The following is a 21,096-nucleotide window of genomic DNA, read 5'->3' on the forward strand; positions in this document are numbered from 1 at the left end:
ACGTTTGATGAACACATAAAAAGACTGAGGGCCATTCTTAACTGCCTCCAACAAGGCGGACTGAAACTTAAACCAAGAAAGTGTCTCTTGGGGGCAAAAGAAATCAAAGTACTTGGACACCTTGCGTCAAATGAAGGTGTGCAGCCAGACAAAGAAAATGTGTGATCTATAATGGAATTTCCTATTCTTAGAAGTATTAGAGATGTGAAAAGCTTCCTTGGATTATGTTCTTATTACAGTTGTTTTATCAAAGACTTGCGTATCAAAGCCAGGCCGCTACAAGAGTTGTTAAAAGCTGATACTAAATTTATCTGGGGTGGTGCTCAACAAGATTCTTTCGATGTGCTGCAAAAAGCTCTGAAGACGAACGCTGTACTTGGTCTGTATGATGAGCAAGCAGCCACAGAACTACACACAGATGCCGGTGGGTATGGAATCGGTGCTGTTATGGTGCAGATTTCTTATAGAAAAGAGAAGGTTATAGCCTATGTTTCTAGGAAACTTACAAAAGCTGAGAGAAATACTCAACTACAGAAAGAGAATGTCTTGCTGTGATCTGGGCCATGTACAAATTTCGACAGTATCTCTATGGAATTCCATTCATAGTTGTTACAGACCATCATTCACTTTGTTGGTTGACAGGTCTTAAGGATCCAACAGGACGACTCGCCAGGTGGGCACTACATCTTCAAGAGTATGATATTATCATAGTGTACAAAAGTGGAAGAAAACACCAATATGCCGACTGTCTCTCAAGAAACCCTGTGCAAGACCATCAAGATTTTAATGAAGATAGTAACTGTCTCGCTGCACTCCAGGATCTCTCTGCTGAGGAGAAGGGCGCCAAGATATCTCTAATTATGCTTGCCTTAAATCGGTCACAAGATGTGACACGACAATTTAAGGTAGTTAATGGATTACTTTGCAATAAAAACTTTGATCCATTTTGAAAGAGGTGGCTACCAGTGATTCCTAAACACATTCACTTAGATGTTCAACAGAAATTCCATGACACATCTGAGGCTTGACATTTAAGATTTATTAACACATACAACACAATCCACAGGAGATTTTACTGGCCAGGTTTATTTAGTAGTGTCCTTCACTATGTGTCACACTGTCGAGAGTGCCAGAGGAGAAAAGCAGTTCCTCAGAAACCACCTGGCCAACTCATACCAATTCCACAAGCCGAAATTCCTTTCCAGCGTGTTGGGATTGACCACCTCGGACGATTTCCAACGTCTGCTAGTGGCACTAGATGGATTATTGTTGCACTGATTATCTGATATGCTATGCCATTACAAAAGCTGTGAAAACAGCCGAAGCATTTGAGGTAGCCAAATTCATCGTAGAAGACACTGTATTAAAACATGGTGCCCCAAGGTCATTAATTACGGATCGAGGGAAAGTTTTTCAATTGAATTTTGTGACAGAGATAAACCGTCAGTGCAACATTTCTCATCACATGACAACAGCCTACCATCTGCAAACTAACAGGCTTACTGAATGCCTTAATGAGACCTTAGCCAACATGCCATCAATGTTCGTCAATGTTGAGCAGATCAACTGGGATGAGGATGCTACCTTTCATGACGGTTGCCAACAAAACTGCCAAAAAGACACCGCAGGATTTACACCATTTTCCCTGGTGCATGAGCGTGAAGCGATGACAACGATAGACACTGTGTTTCTGTTACATCCTGATGATGTGGATGACGATTACATCAGCCAGGTGTCAACCAGAGCTGAGGAAGCTCGGCAGTTAGCTCAACTCCGCACACTGCAGGCACAAGAAAACGATCGCTGAAGGTATGACGCGAGCCACCGCCCTGTTGTCTACCAGCCTGGTGACCTCGTCTGGATCTTCACTCCTGTTCGGAAGGTTGGTCTCTCTGAGAAGCTCCTCAGGCACTACTTTTGACCTTATAAGGTTGAAAGACAGTTGTCCGACGTTACTTAAGAAGTTGAAGATTTCAACCCCGACACAAGACAACGAAAGATCAGAGATACGGTCCATGTCCTTCGAATTAAGCCCCATAAGGATCCTGCAACCCAGGGTAAATTCGAAGCTCCAGTGACAGGCAACAAGCAGAAAGGTGACGAAGAGCGTAGCGGCAAAATAACTTCTAAGAAGATCACCACCAGGGCGAGAATCAATCATCAGGAGTTGGAGTATGCAAGACCGATGACTCGTTGCTGGACTAGGAGGACATAACACAAATAAGCTGTTATCTTAAGGAGGGAGCAATGTCACAGAAGAAGCCGAGTAGCACCGTGGTGTAGTGGGTATGATACTAACCTGTTTCATGAAGGGTCGTGAGTTCAAAACTCACCTGGATTGTGCATTTTTAAGTTTTATATTCGGTTCTAGTACATTCTAGAAGTATCCACAAATGGCAAGAATCATTGTACTGGAATGTTCTGTAGCTGTCTATATACTGTATGTGTTCTGGCTGGAGGCAATTTGCTCCGCGCTCTTATATGTGCGGGCTGAATAAACCTTCATTACATGAAGTTAGTGTTCCTCATTCACCTAATTACACCTTCTTCTATGTGTCTCTGTGTCTCAGAGCTAACTGAATGTTTAGTCCCATGTATTTCAGACTAGTCCGAATCTCTTAATACACCAGATGATTTGACATTAGTCCTGTCCATTCCAGATTTCACATACAACTTCAGTTTAAGACAGAAGGAAACGTCCAGGTCATATCTTCATGGCTTCAAATTTACCAGATGCTATTGATGTCACTTTGAAGCACAAATGTCTTAGGTTCCAGCGAACAGTGGATTGCTTTCCAACAATTTCTTTCATTAAGCAGAAGTTATTTGCTAACAATCTGCTCTGTACTTGCTCCTTCAGTCATCAGTTCCTTTCTAACTACTTCCTGTTCTTTCACAGAATGTTAAGACCTTCCTCGCCTAGCTGTCTCACACCCCCTTCCTCTCCACCTTGCTAGTGCTCATTTCTTAGTAACTCCCAAGGCCTCTTTCATGCTGCACTCAGCTTTTACTCAGGATACAAACCGTAAGACTCCCCAGTTTGTCCCTCATCACTTATCACCTCTGGCCAAAATTTTCTTTCCATGGAAAATGCTAATCTGTACTTACATTTGGAGTCCTCAACAAACAGTAGGTCCCTTTTTCCTGGCCGAGTAAAGATTGAAGTAAGACGAGGGCGTAGCCCTTCCTACAGGACCACGCCTGATAAGGCACTGCAGTATTCTAACCATCTTTCAAATTGCACAGAGCTTTAGTTTTACTCATTCATGAAAGTTGTCAATGAATTATTATTATTTTATACTCATTGAGTATTATTTTCTACTTTCCCTCCCTACTGATCTCAGAACTAATTTTCATATTGCAACAGTGCTTACTATTTTTACTTCATACAAAGGTGAGTGTTTTTATTTATATGAGAATGGCCAGCTTCTAATCCCCCTGCCTTTTATTTTTATGGTCATTTCATTATTCCCGGAAAGGATCCTTCTGGATCACAAAAACCATGCCTTAATAATAACCTCGACTATTGCTAATTATCATTTTGACATTATATTTACAGTACACCTCTCAGAACTAATGGGAGCAACAGCAACGAAAATATGAGGGAACACCAAACATCTTGTGAATGAATTAATGGCTGGATTGCTTTGTTAATTACATTACATGTAAAGTAGACAGAATAGAAAATGACATTTAACAAGAGCAAATATCTGTACTATTTTAAGCTCAGACATAATAAAGGATTTCACCTGCACAGATTTGTGTATCCCATATGCTAATATCAACTGATTAATAGTGTCAGCTAGGGAGTGAATGCTTTCTGAAAACATGCTGTGAGACCCTGTGTACATCCAAGCACAGAGTTTGAGAATAAAGTTGGTTCCATTTCTGTAAAAAAGAAAAAAAGTAATGAATATAGTATCATTATAATACAAAATAAATTTCTGCGTGGAGTACCATAATCTAGAATGTGAAGAAGTTTCACTCTAAAACAGGGTTACACAGGGTGCATACTGTGTCATAATATTTGCTACCCATAGACAACAGATTTACAGAGTATTCAAAAATATCTACTGTGTGCAGATGTTAGGGCATTCACTACCCAAATCTTCCTTCTTTACACACCATGACTCATTTTGTGCACCAATCACCTTAGTACCTAACAAGATTGTTTACAATAAGTGGCCAGCACCCAATATACATCACACGCAATTGTACTGCATGAGCACTTAAGTCCCTCTTGTCAAAGGTGGCCATTGAATTTTTGGAAACAATGATTTTCAATCATTAGAAGCATATGACTGGCTTAGTCCATATGAATTCAGGCAGGCTAGGAAAAAATCTTACCTTCATAGTCACTGATTTTATTGAATTTAGCATATATTAAAACGAAGGACTAAGTAAACAAGTCCAAACGGAAGAAACCATTGTAATCATAAAGCAATTATCTTTCAAATAAGACAAACTCTAACAAAATATCTAAAACTGTTACAGAGATACAGAATTTAAAATTTTTTTTACGAAATTCGCATCTTCAAAATGGTGTTCACAGTGTCATGTTTGAGGCCTGTATGTCAGTGCAGTAATTTTTTTAGAGAAAACAAAAAAAATACATTTCTTACTTACTCCTGAATTTTAACAAATGCCAAATTAAATCCGAGACTATGAAGGTTACAAGAGCATGGTATTGTACGAGGTTTTTCATAGTTCAGCAACCTTCTTTTTTAGTCTATTTATTACCAACTTTAGGTTCTCTACCACATTTATATTACTATCACTGGGTATGTTTCCTATTTCTCTACCATCTGTAACCACAGAGTGGTCTATTTTCATTAAACTGATCTCTTTCTCCGTTTGACAAATATTTTACATTCTTTCAGTATTAATTACATTCTAAACTGCCTTTATCTGGGGTTTTTTAGTTCATTGTGATGGTGTTATGGGCTCTTGCTTTCATCTCTCTTATTATTTTCCTGTACTACTTCTGTTATGTTTTATAGTTATCAGTACTGTCCATCCATCTCATTTCCTTCAGCTTCTTACACTGTTCCAATATTTCATTGGCACCCACTGTACTTGATCCTAAAGCTTCTCTTGTCCCTTTACTTTGTAGAATAGTACATTAAAATGATTTTTAACAGCTGTAATAAATGAATTATACTTTTCATTTACATTCTGTTCATGTACATTTTCCTTACTTACTACTGTTTTAAGGATGTTAAGATTTTGCTCACTGATTATCACAATTTTTTTGACTGTTCGTTTTTATTCTAATACCATGTCATTGCCTGGGAAAAAAATCCAGAATCAGCTATTTATGTTGATCAGATATTTCCCTTTGGACTACATGTGACTCATAGCTATATCTACAAACATTACTAATGACATTGTCTGTAACTGTATGATTCTGAGACTTAACTCTTTTTGGTGCTGACACTGTTGCCTCCATATTATACTGTATTAACAATAATTCTAAATCTTTTATTGATTTTGATCCTTTTCCTTCAGTATTAAAACCTCCAACTATAACAATGTTTCTCTTCAAAATATCATACAACATAATGTAATACAATATAATACAGTTGGGTGGTTAAAAATGTGAAAGTGAAGAAGAATTACATGATCTGCTGAATGGAAAAAACAGTCCAACGAGAACTGAATATCAACAGAGTACACCAAAGAAAAACAAAAGTAATGAGAAGTAGCAGAAATGAGAACAGTGTGAAACTTAACATGAGGGTTGATGGTCATGAAGTAGATAAAGTTAAGGAATCCTATCTAGGCAGCAAAACAAGCAATGATGGATGGAACAAGGAGAACATCAAAAGTGGACTAGCACTGGCAAAAAGCACATTCCTTCCCATGAGAAATCTACTAATATCAAATACAAACCTTAACTTGAGGAAGAAATTCCTGAGAATGTACATTTGGAGCACAGAATTGTATGGTAGTGAAACATGGATTGTGGGAAAACCGGAACAGAGGAAAACTGAAGCATTTTAGATGCAGTGCTACAGACGCATGTTGAAAATTAGGTGGGCTGATAAGGTGAGGAACGAGGAGGTTCTGTACAGAATCAGAGTGGAAAGGAGTATGTGGCAAACGCAGACAAGGAGAAGGGACAGGGTAGAGGAGCAGGAAGAGGGATGAAGGAAAAGGATTGGCGAGGTTCAGGAAATGGGAGAGTTACAGAAAAGTCACCCATAACCCTGGGCAAGGGGAAACTTACCAGGCAAAAGCAGAAGGAAAAATCAAAACCTCACCAGTCCTTTTCCTTCACCCCTCTTCCTTCCCCTTCAATCCTTCTGCCAGAAGAAGGAGCTACTGGTTCTGGAGGCTTGAACATTTCCTGACATTTTATATTTCTTTTTTCCTGCAGTTCTCTGGTGAGTACATTTTTTATTCACCCAACTATATTATTATTTTCAAAAACTTTCACATTCATATTCATTCACTGAATGATGGCAATCCCCCGCCCCTCCCCTTTCCCCTCCAAAAAGATAGTAAGTAATCTTGCTATCTGGTGACCTTCACACACAAAACACTCATATGTCATGTCACTAATTTAGTAATTTCAAAGTCTTTTCTTTAGTAATAAGTAATCTCTCATCTTCATTATTTACAGTCTTTCAGAGTTTTTCTGTTTTAATATATACACATTTTACCACCTTTACATTTAGATCTACACAAGTAACTGTATGAGATATAGTTCTTTGTCAGATTTTGTGGTAGAGAGGATACCTATAAACAAAATAAAAAAGCTGGTGATATGTGATCCATAATCAATGTGTAGCGTCTTCCAGTAGGCATACTGTGCTCAAACTTTCTTAGGATACAATCAGTTGGCATATCTGAGATTTCTGGATATGGATAATGTTAAAAAATGAAGCAGCAAGTCCCTCTGGACAAAGAACACTACCTTTGCATTTCTTGGATTTATGATTGTTTCCAAGAATGCAAGCAACATGCCACCAACTTTGAGAACTAACACTATTGTCTAACACAGTTTTAATAAATCCAGCTTCAATGATGCAAAAATCTTCTGAGGATAAGAAATGATCTGCATACTTGGTTTACCATTCAAAGGGTATGGCTTCATTGCAGCCTGAAAATTAGACACTAAAATGACAGAGTGTAGTTTATAAGAGTCCTGAATGGTTTATGAATTACTGTATCAGGGGGAAAACATGATTTCATTCTGCATATATTTCTCTGCTGTGCACAATTCAAAATAGATTCCAGGAATGGTTACTTTTTCCAAAGCTGTTTCACAGAGGAAGACCGCACTGCAGTTCCTTCTCTAAATCCTCGCACAAACGAAAAAATGGCTGACATCGAAATAAATGTCCAAGGAATAGAAAAGCAACTGGAATCACTCAACAGAGGAAAGTCCACTGGACCTGACGGGATACCAATTCGATTCTACACAGAGTACGCGAAAGAACTTGCCCCCCTTCTAACAGCCGTGTACCGCAAGTCTCTAGAGGAACGGAAGGTTCCAAATGATTGGAAAAGAGCACAGGTAGTCCCAGTCTTCAAGAAGGGTCGTCGAGCAGATGCGCAAAACTATAGACCTATATCTCTGACGTCGATCTGTTGTAGAATTTTAGAACATGTTTTTTGCTCGAATATCATGTCGTTTTTGGAAACTCAGAATCTACTATGTAGGAATCAACATGGATTCCGGAAACAGCGATCGTGTGAGACCCAACTCGCTTTATTTGTTCATGAGACCCAGAAAATATTAGATACAGGCTCCCAGGTAGATGCTATTTTTCTTGACTTCCGGAAGGCGTTCGATACAGTTCCGCACTGTCGCCTGATAAACAAAGTAAGAGCCTACGGAATATCAGACCAGCTGTGTGGCTGGATTGAAGAGTTTTTAGCAAACAGAACGCAGCATGTTGTTATCAACGGAGAGACGTCTACAGACGTTAAAGTAACCTCTGGTGTGCCACAGGGGAGTGTTATGGGACCATTGCTTTTCACAATATATATAAATGACCTAGTAGATAGTGTCGGAAGTTCCATGCGGCTTTTCGCGGATGATGCTGTAGTATACAGAGAAGTTGCAGCATTAGAAAATTGTAGCGAAATGCAGGAAGATCTGCAGCGGATAGGCACTTGGTGCAGGGAGTGGCAACTGACCCTTAACATAGACAAATGTAATGTATTGCGAATACATAGAAAGAAGGATCCTTTATTGTATGATTATATGATAGCGGAACAAACACTGGTAACAGTTACTTCTGTAAAATATCTGGGAGTATGCGTGCGGAACGATTTGAAGTGGAATGATCATATAAAATTAATTGTTGGTAAGGCGGGTACCAGGTTGAGATTCATTGGGAGAGTCCTTAGAAAATGTAGTCCATCAACAAAGGAGGTGGCTTACAAAACACTCGTTCGACCTATACTTGAGTATTGCTCATCAGTGTGGGATCCGTACCAGATCGGGTTGACGGAGGAGATAGAGAAGATTCAAAGAAGAGCGGCGCGTTTCGTCACAGGGTTATTTGGTAACCGTGATAGCGTTACGGAGATGTTTAACAAACTCAAGTGGCGGACTCTGCAAGAGAGGCGCTCTGCTTCGCGGTGTAGCTTGCTCGCCAGGTTTCGAGAGGGTGCGTTTCTGGATGAGGTATCGAATATATTGCTTCCCCCTACTTATACCTCCCGAGGAGATCACGAATGTAAAATTAGAGAGATTAGAGCGCGCACAGAGGCTTTCAGACAGTCGTTCTTCCCACGAACCATACGCGACTGGAACAGGAAAGGGAGGTAATGACAGTGGCACGTAAAGTGCCCTCCGCCACACACCGTTGGGTGGCTTGCGGAGTATAAATGTAGATGTAGATGTAGATGTAGACATTCATACAGCTGCTTAGATGTCATAATTCAATTTTCAAGCGAGATATTTTTTTATATATTTCATATGGTGGTGCACAGCAATAATAAAAGAAGGACGTCTTTACTATGTTATAATAATTCTGTGCTGCTCAATGGCTTGTTAAGCAATCAGCTTTTACAAGAAATGATTTAAGGACAATATCTTGTATTCTGAGCAGTTGAAAGTGAAGATGCAATTCAAATACTTGAATTCAATGGTATCCTATTGGATTGGTGCATCAGTTCAATACTGTTTTTTCCAAAAGTTTCTAAATATTTTGAGGAAAGGACAATTTGTCAAAAATAGAAAAAAGAAAGGAAGAAAGACTTGCTAGGTCAAAAGCTATTTGAACTTACAGTATCTCGTAGTTTTATGGGTACCATAAATTATTAAAAATTCCTTAATCTGGGACATCAAGGTGAAAAAATGCACCTAATTTTGTTGACAATATTATGAAAAGGATATTGCTACTCACCATATAGTGGAGAACCTAGGTCGCAGATAGGCACAACAAACAGATTACCAGCAAGTAAGCTTTTGGCCAAACAGGCCTTCATAGGAAAGAGATCAAAGAAAAAAATAATTTTGTTGATTTCATATGGACTAACCCATGTTCCAGCTCATCCAGTATCTATAGAAATGGGCAAGTGTTTGTATCTGCTGTGACTGCCTATATCCTTAGAAGCATAGAAGCTCAGTACATTTCCTGTTACACATGAGACTGTAGAGATATACATTCAAATAATTTCATGAGACCCATTCTCCAAGAATTTAAATTTATCCATGTTGTTTGGAATTGTATGAGACCTGCAACTGCATTACAAATTTATAAAATGATGTTTACAGTGGTCACATTTTGGCTGCATGCTGCCATCATCAGGTACATTACACTGATCTGAAGTATGAGAAGGATTGTATGCTGGATGTGCCTGTGAGGTTGTGTGCAAAAATGTGAACATGTATGGAATGACACATTACTTTAGTGTGCATTTTTGGTAAGCTGTGTGTTTAAGTAACTTCATTAATGTCTTTTTTTACTGAAATTGAGATACAAATACCAAATGGTTCAAATGGCTCTGAGCACTATGGGACTTAACAGCTATGATCATCAGTCCCCTAGAACTTAGAACTACTTAAACCTAACTAACCTAAGGACATCACACAACACCCAGTCATCACGAGGCAGAGAAAATCCCTGACCCCGCCGGGAATCAAACCCGGGAACCCGGGCGTGGGAAGCGAGAATGCTACCGCACGACCACGAGCTGCGGACAAGATACAAATACCACCTGAAGCAAAAACTCCTTATGATAAAATCAACCTCTATGGCCAAAATTATTCATTATAAATGTTGACTACATTGCTCTTGGCAAATTGTGACACAAGTGATATTAACAACACATTCGATACACTCAATAAACTGGACAGATAAATAAAATTCATTGTAGAATATGAACACAATGGTAGCATTATCTGCCTAAGCTTTAACTTCAGTATGGATAATAATTTACAGAATTCCAAAGTTCACAGAAAAACAACAAACATCACCATACATAGCTGATCTTGGCACCCTACAACACAGAAACACACCAAATACAGAGCACTAGTTAACAAAGTCAGCAATATAACAGATGGTTATCATTAATGTGCAGTTGTCCACAGAGGCCCAGTGTGGGCTGTGATTATCGAATGGCAGCAAAACTTGGTAGATACAATAACATGTTAATGTGGAATTGATTTACACTGGAAAAAAATTAGTTCCAATTTTGGTCACCATGTACAAATCTGGAGCTGTACATCACCTCGTCGTCCTCTCCAGTGCTGATATTGAACAAATTGTGGAAGCAGTGGTTGATAATAATATCAAGAGTATGCCTCTCTCAATTGTTTGACCTTTTCTGCTCACATCCCATTCCTAATCCATTGCATATGGAAACATTTTTGTATCTTTCTTATATTTAACAGCACCAGATTTGCATCTGGTGGCTAAAATTGAAATTAATTTTTCTAGCATAAATCAGTTCTGCAATAGAGTATCTATCGAGTTTTGCTCCCGTACAACAATTACAGCTCACAATGGGCCTCTGTGTGTAGCTGCACTTATTATAACCATCCAGTACCAACATATGAATATGCAAAGCATAGTCAACTCAACATAATCAGGCCAATAGCTCTAGCAAATGGCTCTGACAGAAACACTTATCGATCTCACATAGAAAAGCAAAAACAATAATAAACCAATTGCTACACACAAAATAAAAGAGGAACCCACTGCTTGCAAACCATTTGCAGGCAAACTCACCTATAGAATACCAAATATTTTCAGATGTACAACATCAACAATGCTTTCGCAACAGGCAAACAGCAGCACACACTCGGACACAATGTAAGCACACACAACTAGGCCTTTACAAAACAGTTAGTAATACATGTAAAGTCCTAGGCTACTGAGAGAGGCTTAAAAATAATATAAAAATACAAAAAAGAAAGATTATACGAAATCAGCAATAGGCACCCAGATAAAGGACTCTGCCCACTCACTCCACGATATAAAGAAAAATGATCTTCATGTATTACATAAAGTAGTCAGGGGGCGGCAAATGGACTTGTAGGAAAATTTAGGAATATCCATTCACGGCACTGTATACGGTAAAAGGTTGCTAAATTGTAAGATAGAAAATTGCAATGTAAATTTGTTCAAAAATTTCTCTAATGTGGAGTGATTATTTATTAATATAAAGAAAAATTATCTTAACATTAGTGTTTTTAACCAAATACCAAAATATCAACCTATCCTATATGCTTGTATAAAAAATATTTTATCTTCAGTGTTTATATACCTTTAGCGACTGAAATAAGTTTATCATAGCAGTTAAGAGTCTTTTGAAGGCAAACGTCTGGTCTGAATGTGATATATTAACTAACAATAATCCAGACAATGATGACAGTGACGACTACCATGTTTATTACTGTGCTCTGTATGCCAGACAAATATCCAGAAAAAATTGCACTGTAGAGCCAAAGAAACTGGCACATCTGCCTAATACCATGTGGGACCCCCACGATCACATAGAAGTGCCACAACACAATGTGGCATGGACTTGACTTATGTCCGAAGTAGTGCTGGAGGGAATTGACACCATGAACCCTGCAGGGCTGTCCATAAATCTGTAAGTGTATGAAGGGTTGGAGATCTCTTCCGAACAGCACATTACAAGGCAGCCCACATATGACAATAATGTTCATGTCTGGAGAGTTTGGTGGCCAGCGAAAGTGTTTAAACACAGAAGAATGTTCCTGGAGCCACTATGTAGCAATTCTGGACATTGTCCTGCTGGAATAGCTCAAGTCCGTCGGAATTCACAATGGACAAGATTGGAAGCAGGTCATATGGGAAAATCCCCACTTCATCATTTCCTCAGAGATGCTGTGTCCCATCACTCGTGCACCAACTACAACACCATGTTCAGACTCGCTTAAATTTTGATAACCTGCCACTTTAGCAGCACGCCAGACACTTCTTGTATTATATAGGCACTTCCATATTCTGCCTGTTTACATATCTCTGTATTTGAATATGCATGCCAATACCAATTTCTTTAGTCCTTCAGTGTATTTTAATATGCAACTCCCTCAACATACACACTAAAATAATGTATATTTCTGTACAAGGTTAAATTTTGGTACATAACGCCATGGGAGCATCTGGCATTAAGCATCATAATTGAGATTAATGTGATGTGTGTGTAACTGCAATGCACCTGACAACTGCAGCACGCTATCAAAATGTGTTGTGCTAATAAATGTTAGTAAAAAGTAACTTAAGTGGTGAAAATTGTTCATAAATTTGACAAGAAGAATTTGCCACTCATCTGTTTGGTCCACACTGGGAAGGGCACACCAACAGTATGAGGGATAACTATCTCTTTCTGAACACACACCACTATTCTCACATAAAACTTAATTTACACGACTTGTAGGAGCTTTAAAAATGCTCTGAAAATAACAGATTTTAATGCTAGCCAAACTAGATCACACAATTTATAAAATTACCATTGTAACTTGATTCTACCGTGTCCTGTCAACATTTCTGGAATCTGACACCCAAACTAATGCTTTATGCAGAAAATATCATTTGATTCTGTTGTTTTCACAATTACACAGTTTACTCATAATTTTAATTCAATCTTTTGTAAATGTCATGCCGATTACTACAGTGGACAAGCATTTGACTCACATAATGATAGCAGTAATGACGACACGTCCCGATGATCCAAACAGCCCCGCTTCCTGAGCTTCTTGCCTGGTCTGTGCCCCTTGTTCACGTCTGTAGTCACGGAGGCGTCTCTTCACATTGAAGATATCTGAATAAGGGTGTACATTGAAAATCTCAGAAGCACAATAACTAACTTTTTTTAACAACAAATACAACTGTATGTTTTTTTGTAACCAAAAGACCAAATGTTACACTTAACACAAACGGTAAAAGCATTTGGTGATTTGGGCAGCCTGGATGTGAAATTCTAGTACTGCTAATGACCTCCTCTAAAAATGAAAAAACTATTTCTAACTTACAGAACTGTTAAGTCCTTTGTCAGGGGAAAAAGAGGGATAGATTTTGGTTGGCCAACAACTCAGATTCACAGCTGAAGTGGACTCACCTGTTATGAGGCCAAGGGGAGGCACAGATGGAGAGGGAGGCATCAGTGAAAGTAAGAGGGACATTGCTTACTATTGTGTCAGCTGCATCTCTGAAATGAAAGGACAGATTGAGAAATCAAGACAGATGCACCACCCCACACCGTTTGACCTATGTCCGTAGTACTGGCCGAAACTCCGAGCAAACTAATGCAATACCTCTCAACTGACAGCACCTCTATGGAGGTCCGATTTGACACGGAGCCTGCTGTCCCTCACTAACGTGGAAACTTACTGGTGCATTGGCATCCCATAACTACAGCAACCAAAGCAGCAAGGGGTTACTTATAGCAAATGTATTATTTCAACAAAGGACCAAACTGTGCCAAAGATAGATACGAAAACATACTTTGTAATCTAACCTTTGTTGCAGCTGCAAACATATATAACTGTGATGCTTGTACAACACGTAGATGAAATCCCGAGATCAAATCCACAAATCACAACCACATATTCTTTATACAGGTTCAAAAATTGTTTAACAGTTGCAGGCAGTTGAATCAATGCTACATAATGTAATTTTCAATCATAAATGTAGCTTATGGCATTTGGACATTGCTTTGTCGTAGTGTGTGACCAGTACGTTCACACTGAAAGAAAAAGAAAAAGTGGAGTTTTAATGATTATGAGGGTTAGGAGCAGTTAGCTCAGTATTACTGAGTAACTGGGCTATTACCACCACAGGCATTCAGAAACTGTGTGAAACTATGAGGCGTTTCCAGCAAACAAGTGTCGCAAAACGGCCAATAACTCAGACAGCAAACACAAACAAGAATGTAGTGATTAAAAACAAGGCATTCCGTCAGGAAAAGGTGGACCATCAAAGGTTGAATGTAATGAGTACAAAGTGGTGGGGGAGTACGAATTAACAAATGGCGATGGATAAAAAGACAGTGCCGTGCCCAATATGTAGCCTAGCTAAAATCATTTCCTCACAACGAGAGGGCTGAGAGAGCGTTGTGCAAGCTGCTGGGAGAGACTTAATAACCTGGAGCTTCTTCCCATGAAGGGAGGACCACTGATGATGCCAAAGTGACTCCACCTCCTGACAGGCTGCAACACAGAGACCATCAGAGGGAATATAAGAACTTGTGGGCCGAGGTACGAGGACTGCAGCCTCGGCAGCAGCATCGACAGCCTTGTTTCCTGGCACACTGACATGACCAGGGATCCACATGAACATCACAGTGGTTCTATCAAGAGTAAGAAAGTGACAATATTCCTGGACCTGTTGCACTAAGGGATGGGCGGTGTACAGTGCACAGAGACTTTGAAAGGTGTGTTGAGAGTGTCCGAGCAGAGCACACAATTGAAAAGCCTGTGTCACCGGAAGTACTCCACGGCCCGATACAGGGCACCAATGACAAAGGCACACCCAACATCACGGTCAACCGAGAGCCAAAGGTACAGTCGCAAAGTTCCGTGCGAAGGTCGTGAAACTGAAGGTGACAGAGCAAGGCTGGAGTAGTGTCCTTAGGAAGCAAATGAAGACCAGGGTGGACACGGAGCACCACACAAAGCCAAGATGGTGAAGGGTCCACACACACTGTGAAGCTTGCAGGGAGCGAGAAGTTAACCTGCCGGAGCAAGAGCCGAAAGCAAGCCCCAGGATGTAATAGAGAAGAGGAATGCACCCCATATTGGCGATCAAAGGTGTCATCAAAGGAGGGAGCATAGGATGGGTGGCCACGCATGGCAGACAAACGGCATGCATATCTGCTGAGGAGACAGTCACAGCAGTAGTTCACCAGCTTCTATATAGAGACACTCAACCGGGCTAGTGTAAAAGGCGCCAGTGGCCAGACAGACACCACAGCGGTGGACAGTATTGAGACGACATAAGAGGGACAGACGTGCAGATGCATAAACAAAAGCAACCATAGTATAATTCTGAATGGACAAGTGACTGGTAAAAACGGAGGAGAGTAGTTTGATATGCACCCCAGGAACTACCATTGACGACACGTACAATATTGAGGTACCGTGTACAGCGGGCTGCCAAATAAGACACGTGGAAAGATCAAGAAAGTTTTGCATGGAGCACGAGTCCCAGGAATTTTGTAGTTTCAATGAATGGAAAAGCAACAGGCTCAAGATGTAAAAATGGTGGGAGAAACCAATTGCACCACAAGAAATTCATACAAATAGTTTTGTCAGTGGAAAAATGACAGCCATTGTCAAATGCTCCACAAGTAAAAACAATCGACACAACACTGAAGATGATGCTCCTGAGGATAAGTCCATGAAGAACTGCAATAGATGGCAAAATTCACGACACGGGTGGACAAAGTGACAACATGGTCAACTGCAGAACGCTGAACTAGAAATCCACACACTGCAGTGGTTATTAAATTGCGAGACTTGAGCCACCATACCACGCGGGCATGAATCGTACATTCCATCACCTTGCAAACACAGCTGGTGTGACAGATGGGGTGGTAGCTAGAAGGAAGGTGTTTGTCCTTACCGGGCTTAGGTACAGGTATGACTGGCTTCACACCAGCATCTGGGAAACACGCCCTCTGCCCAGATGTGGTTGAACATATTAAACAGAAAGTGCTTTCCCACAAGAGAACAGTCCTGCAGCAACATCTGAATGTTAACAGCGTCTCGCCCTGGGGCAGAGGATTGGGATTCAATGAGAGAATGAACTAGCTCACTCACAGTAAAAGCAGCATTGTCGCACTCACAATTCTGAAAAGAAAAGGATACGGCTCTAGCCTTCTCCAATCATTTCCGATGGAGGAAGGCAGGGTGATAGTCGGAAGAGCTCGAAATTTCTGCAAAATGGCGGGCCAAGGTGTTGGAGATACCAATAGGGTCCACGATGACATCTGCAACTGTCAGGCCACGAATTGGGGAATGGACCTTGGTCCCAGAGGGCAGTCAGAGGACGGCCAACATGACAGAGGAGGGAGTGGAACTGTTAAAACAACTGGTGAATGAAATCCAGCTAGCTCTTTTGCTATCCCAAAGAACGCGAAGACACTGTTTATTACGAATGCAGTTTGCCATCATAGGATGACAGCTAAAAACGCAGAGAGCACGTCTCCGTGCGTCAATTGCATCACAGCATTCCTCACTCTACCAAGGGACTAGGACAAAGCGTGGTAAAGAGGAAGTGCAGGGAATGGAATGATATGCAGCAGTAAGAATAATGTTTGTAAGGTCCATCTGGTCATCACAACTGGGGAAATCGTGTTCGTCGAAGGTCGCCAGGGAGGAGTAAAGTCACCAGTTGGCCTTAGTAATCTGCCATTTGGGTGTGCACGCAGGTGGCATAGGAGTCGGCAAATGATAGCACGCGAGAAATGGTCGCTCAACTACGTGTCGGAAAGAACGGACCAGTAATGGGCAAGCTGGGCAGTGCAGAAGGATAAGTAGAAACGGAAAAAAGTATGCAAAGAGTCGGAAAGGGATGTGGGTGCTCCTGTGTTAAGGCAGATGAGGTTAAGTTGATTAAGAAGGTCAACCAAGAGGGCACCTCTCTGACAGGTGCTGGGAGAACACCGAAGTTGATGGTGCACATTAAAGTCACCGAGCAGCAGAAACAGGTGAGGGGTAGCTGCCCAAGAAGCTGGAGGAAGTCTGCCCTGTTGACATCGAATGGCTGAGGGATGTAAATGGTACAATGGGGAAAGGTCAAGTGAGGAGGGAAAAGGCAAACTGCAACAGCTTGTGGATGGTTAGTCAGGGACTACGAATGTTATCCCATATGAGCAGCATGACCCCCCCCACAAGATGGAATGCCGACCTCAGGGGGAAGCTCAAAATGAACCAGGAAGAAATGTGAAAGCTCAAAGCAGATGTAAGGACGCAATTTCGTTTCCTGAAGGCAGTGTACAAGCGGACACAGCAATTCTAAAAGCAGCCGTAAACCCTCTTTGTTGCATTGACGGACACGAACATTCCATCGGAGGAGAGCCACAATGAGGAAAAAATGAAGGAGTGTCACATCGACGGCTGCCGAGTGCCAGCCTGTGAAGATTCGCTGCTACAGGGCACAGACGCAGGAGGATCCAGCTCCACGAGGTCCACGGAAGCGTCAGCTTTTTTGTGCTGTCGATCTGTGGAGTCTGACACAGAAAAACAGTTGGTGGTGCACACCGGTGACACAGAGGCCGGCTGGGCAAAAGTATCAAGTGGCGACACCGTCAAAGAGGATCTTCGAGTCAGCGAAGAAGAAGACCATATGCCTTTGTTGACTTCTTCGAGCCTTTCCAATTAGCAGAAGAAGACTCGTGTGTCGGTTGGCTGGAGGGACATAAAAAGTCTTCACGGGAGTGCTCCTTCTGTCCTTTCGTGCCTGCTAGCTGTGTAGCTGGTGACTTCGACCTTTGAGGTCAGAGTTTGATGGCTCATTGCACAGCTGGACAAGGAGACGGCGATGCTACCTTGACGCTGGATGCTTTCACAACTTCAGAGGTGAATTTGAGGATGCATGTATGCGTGGCATGTGTTTCACGGTGCAAGATGCAGCACGAACAGAACTATAAGTGCCAGACGGTAGAACGCAGGTTTTGCAAACAGCCAACAACTTGTGAGCAACCGAGTAAGGCACTTTTTCCTTTACCTGGATCTCCTGGACAGCCCACTTGTCAAGATACATGGGACAATCTTGAAAGGTGGCGGCATGGTCACCATTGCAGTTGATACAGTGGGGAAAAAGGAGGCGGACAATCGTCGTCCTGAGCATCCGTACCGCAGCTTACACATTTGGCTGGCTGTCGACGAGACGTTCTAGTGTGGTTGAAACGATGACACTGGTAACAGCTCATTGGGTTCACAATGTACGGTCCGACTGTGATAATTTCGTAGCCTGCTTTGATATTGGACAGAAGCACCATTCTATCAAAGAAGAAAAAGAGTGCGTGTGAGCACTACGAAGGAATCCACCTTTTTCATCAACCAATGGATGGCAATGACATCCTGATCAGAGAGGTACGATTGGATTTCGTCAAGCAGCCTAGTGTAAAAAAACATCACGGGAAGAATTCCAAGTTCTACGGGCCTGAACACAGACAAGATAGCTGTGGAGAAGCGAGGCGGCACGTAGTAGTTGTGCTTGAGAACCAGAAGTAGTCTCCAAATGCAATGTGCCATTCCATAAATGAGAGCAGAATTTCACAGAGCTGGCAATTGCATCAACACCTTTCTGAATAATAAACGGATTATTGTTGCGAAGGACTGATTGTCTTCAGTGTGTGAAATTACGAGCAACCGTGGTGCAGCTGGAAGGGTCTTTGAATCGTTAGTAACATTCCATTTATGTCTCATACATGTTGATTGTTGAGGACGATTGGCTCAATGCAAGAAAATCCCGCGAGAAAATTCCCCACGATTGCCAATGTGTGCTCCTTCCAACTAGGGGCCCCTTCACAAGGGGGCGCACCCACCTTAGGTGACTGTTCGCACCTCAGGTCACACCTCCCAAACACCTGACAGAGGGGCCAATCAGCAATTTGGGAAAGTAGCAGATCAGGCAATCACCCCTCTCTGGGCCTGGCTTCTACTAGGGGTTACATGCAAATCCTACCTGTCGACCCAGGGCTGGGAATTATGCATTACCCAGCCACCTGTCACATGTCAGAGACGTGGGCCAGCCTTCAGAAGCACACAGGAAGGAAGAAGGGAAAAAGGAACCTCACACACCAAAGCAGAGGAAGGATAGGAGAAGGTGATCATAGAAAGGAAAACGAACGCAAAACAGTGGTGACACTGTTCTTGTGTCAGCAATGGACAGTGTGGAACATTGCCAATAACACTCCAGGGGATAAAGAGTAGCAAGAAGACAGACATGCAGCATGGAAGGAAAAAGATGCTGCAAAGGCTGGGGCCCCATGGTAGCCAAGCATGAACTCGCCAAAGAGTGGCAAGCCCCCTGCAGGGACGAAGCCAAGGTGGTGAAGGGTTTACACCCACCAGGAAAGTTGCAAGTAGCATGAAGTTAAGCTGCCAGACCAAGAGCTTAAAGTGAACTCCAAGAGGTAACAGAGAAAAGGGATGCATCCCATTCTGGCAATCATAGGAGTCATCGAAGAAGGAGGCATACGATGGACGGTCATGCATGGCAGATAAATGGCATGCATATCTGCTGAGGAGAAAGTAGTCATCGAAGAAGGAGGCATACGATGGACGGTCATGCATGGCAGATAAATGGCATGCATATCTGCTGAGGAGAAAGTCACAGCAGTATGACAGCGGTAGTTTCGCAGCTTCTGCATTCAGACTCTCAAGCAGGCTAGTGTAAAGGTACCAGTGGCCAAACAGATGCCACAATGGTGGATAGTATTGAGATGATGGCATAAACAAAGCATCCATAGTCTACTTTCAAATGGACAAGGGACTAGTGGTTCAACATGCTCCCCAGGAAATACCACTGAGGACACAGGACATGGTGGGACCGCACACAGCAGACTGCCAGGTAAGACATGTGGGAGGGCCAAGAAACTTTTGTATCGAGCAAGGGCCCCAGGAAGTTTGTAGTTTCAAAAAAACGGAAGAGCCACAGACCCAAAATGTAAAGATGTTGGAAGAAACCAATTGTGGCAGCAGAGATTCATATGAGCAGTTTTGTCAGGGGAAAATGAAAGACATTGTCGATGCTCCATGGGTAAAGATAATCTAGAAATGGCTGAAGATGCTGCTCAATAAGACAGGTCCATTGGGAACTACAATAGATGGCAAAATTGACAACAAGAAAGGAGGCGGAGAAGTTCAGCAGGAGACAGGCCATTATAGGGTTAATGGTGATAGTAAAGAAGACAATGCTTAGGACGGAGTCCTGAGAAGCACTGTTTATCTGTACGAATCTGTCCAACAATGCAGAACCCATATGGACCTTGAAAACTCAGTCTTATAAAAATTCCAGAAGCAAACTTGGCATGGAAGCCCCACACCTTTTTCAATAATAAACGGATTTACCGTAGTGAAGGAGTAACAATCTTCAGTATACGAGCCATGATGCAGCTGGGAGGGTCTTCGATCATTAGCCTATTCTGTTTACGTTTCATAGCTGTTGACTGTGAAGATGATTGACTCATTGTGAGAAAATCCCATGTGATTGCCAGTGTCTCTGATGGCACACTCCTTCCAACTGGGGGCACCCTTCAGAAGGGGGCACACCTGCCTTAGGTGATTGTACACACTTCAGGTCACACCTCCCAAACACCTGAAAGAGGGACTAATTGGCAATTTGGGAAGGTAGCAGCTCAGGCAATCACGCCTCTCTGGGCCTGGCCTGTGCCAAGGGGTACATACAGACCCTATCTGTCAACCCAGGGCAGGAATTATGCGTTGAGAGAAGTGGAGCAGTAGCTAGAAGGAAGGTCTTTGTCCTTACTGGCTTAGGTACACGTATGACAGTGGCTTCATGCCAGCATCTGGGAAACATGCCCTCTGCTGAGATGCAATTCTATGTATTAAGCAGAAAGTGCTTGCCTGCAACGGGAAGGTGCTGGAACATCTGAATGTTAACAGCGTCTGGCCCTGGGACATAGGACCAGGAT

General features: G+C 41.9%; 1 protein-coding gene across 3 annotated transcripts in view; it reads right to left on the reverse strand.

Annotated features, from left to right (window-relative positions):
- Nucleotides 1–21,096, reverse strand: part of LOC126176020 (zinc transporter 9) — a 173,757-nt gene that overhangs the window by 128,507 nt on the left and 24,154 nt on the right. For all 3 annotated transcript variants that reach the window (XM_049923144.1, XM_049923143.1, XM_049923142.1), the window contains 2 exons: nt 13,128–13,254; nt 3,750–3,888 (listed from right to left, as the gene is read on the reverse strand). In XM_049923144.1, coding sequence (XP_049779101.1) covers nt 3,750–3,888; nt 13,128–13,254 — 266 coding nt within the window. The remainder of the gene's footprint in view (nt 1–3,749; nt 3,889–13,127; nt 13,255–21,096) is intronic.

This window comes from Schistocerca cancellata, chromosome 3 (assembly GCF_023864275.1).
Source record: "Schistocerca cancellata isolate TAMUIC-IGC-003103 chromosome 3, iqSchCanc2.1, whole genome shotgun sequence".
NCBI lineage: Eukaryota > Metazoa > Arthropoda > Insecta > Orthoptera > Acrididae > Schistocerca > Schistocerca cancellata.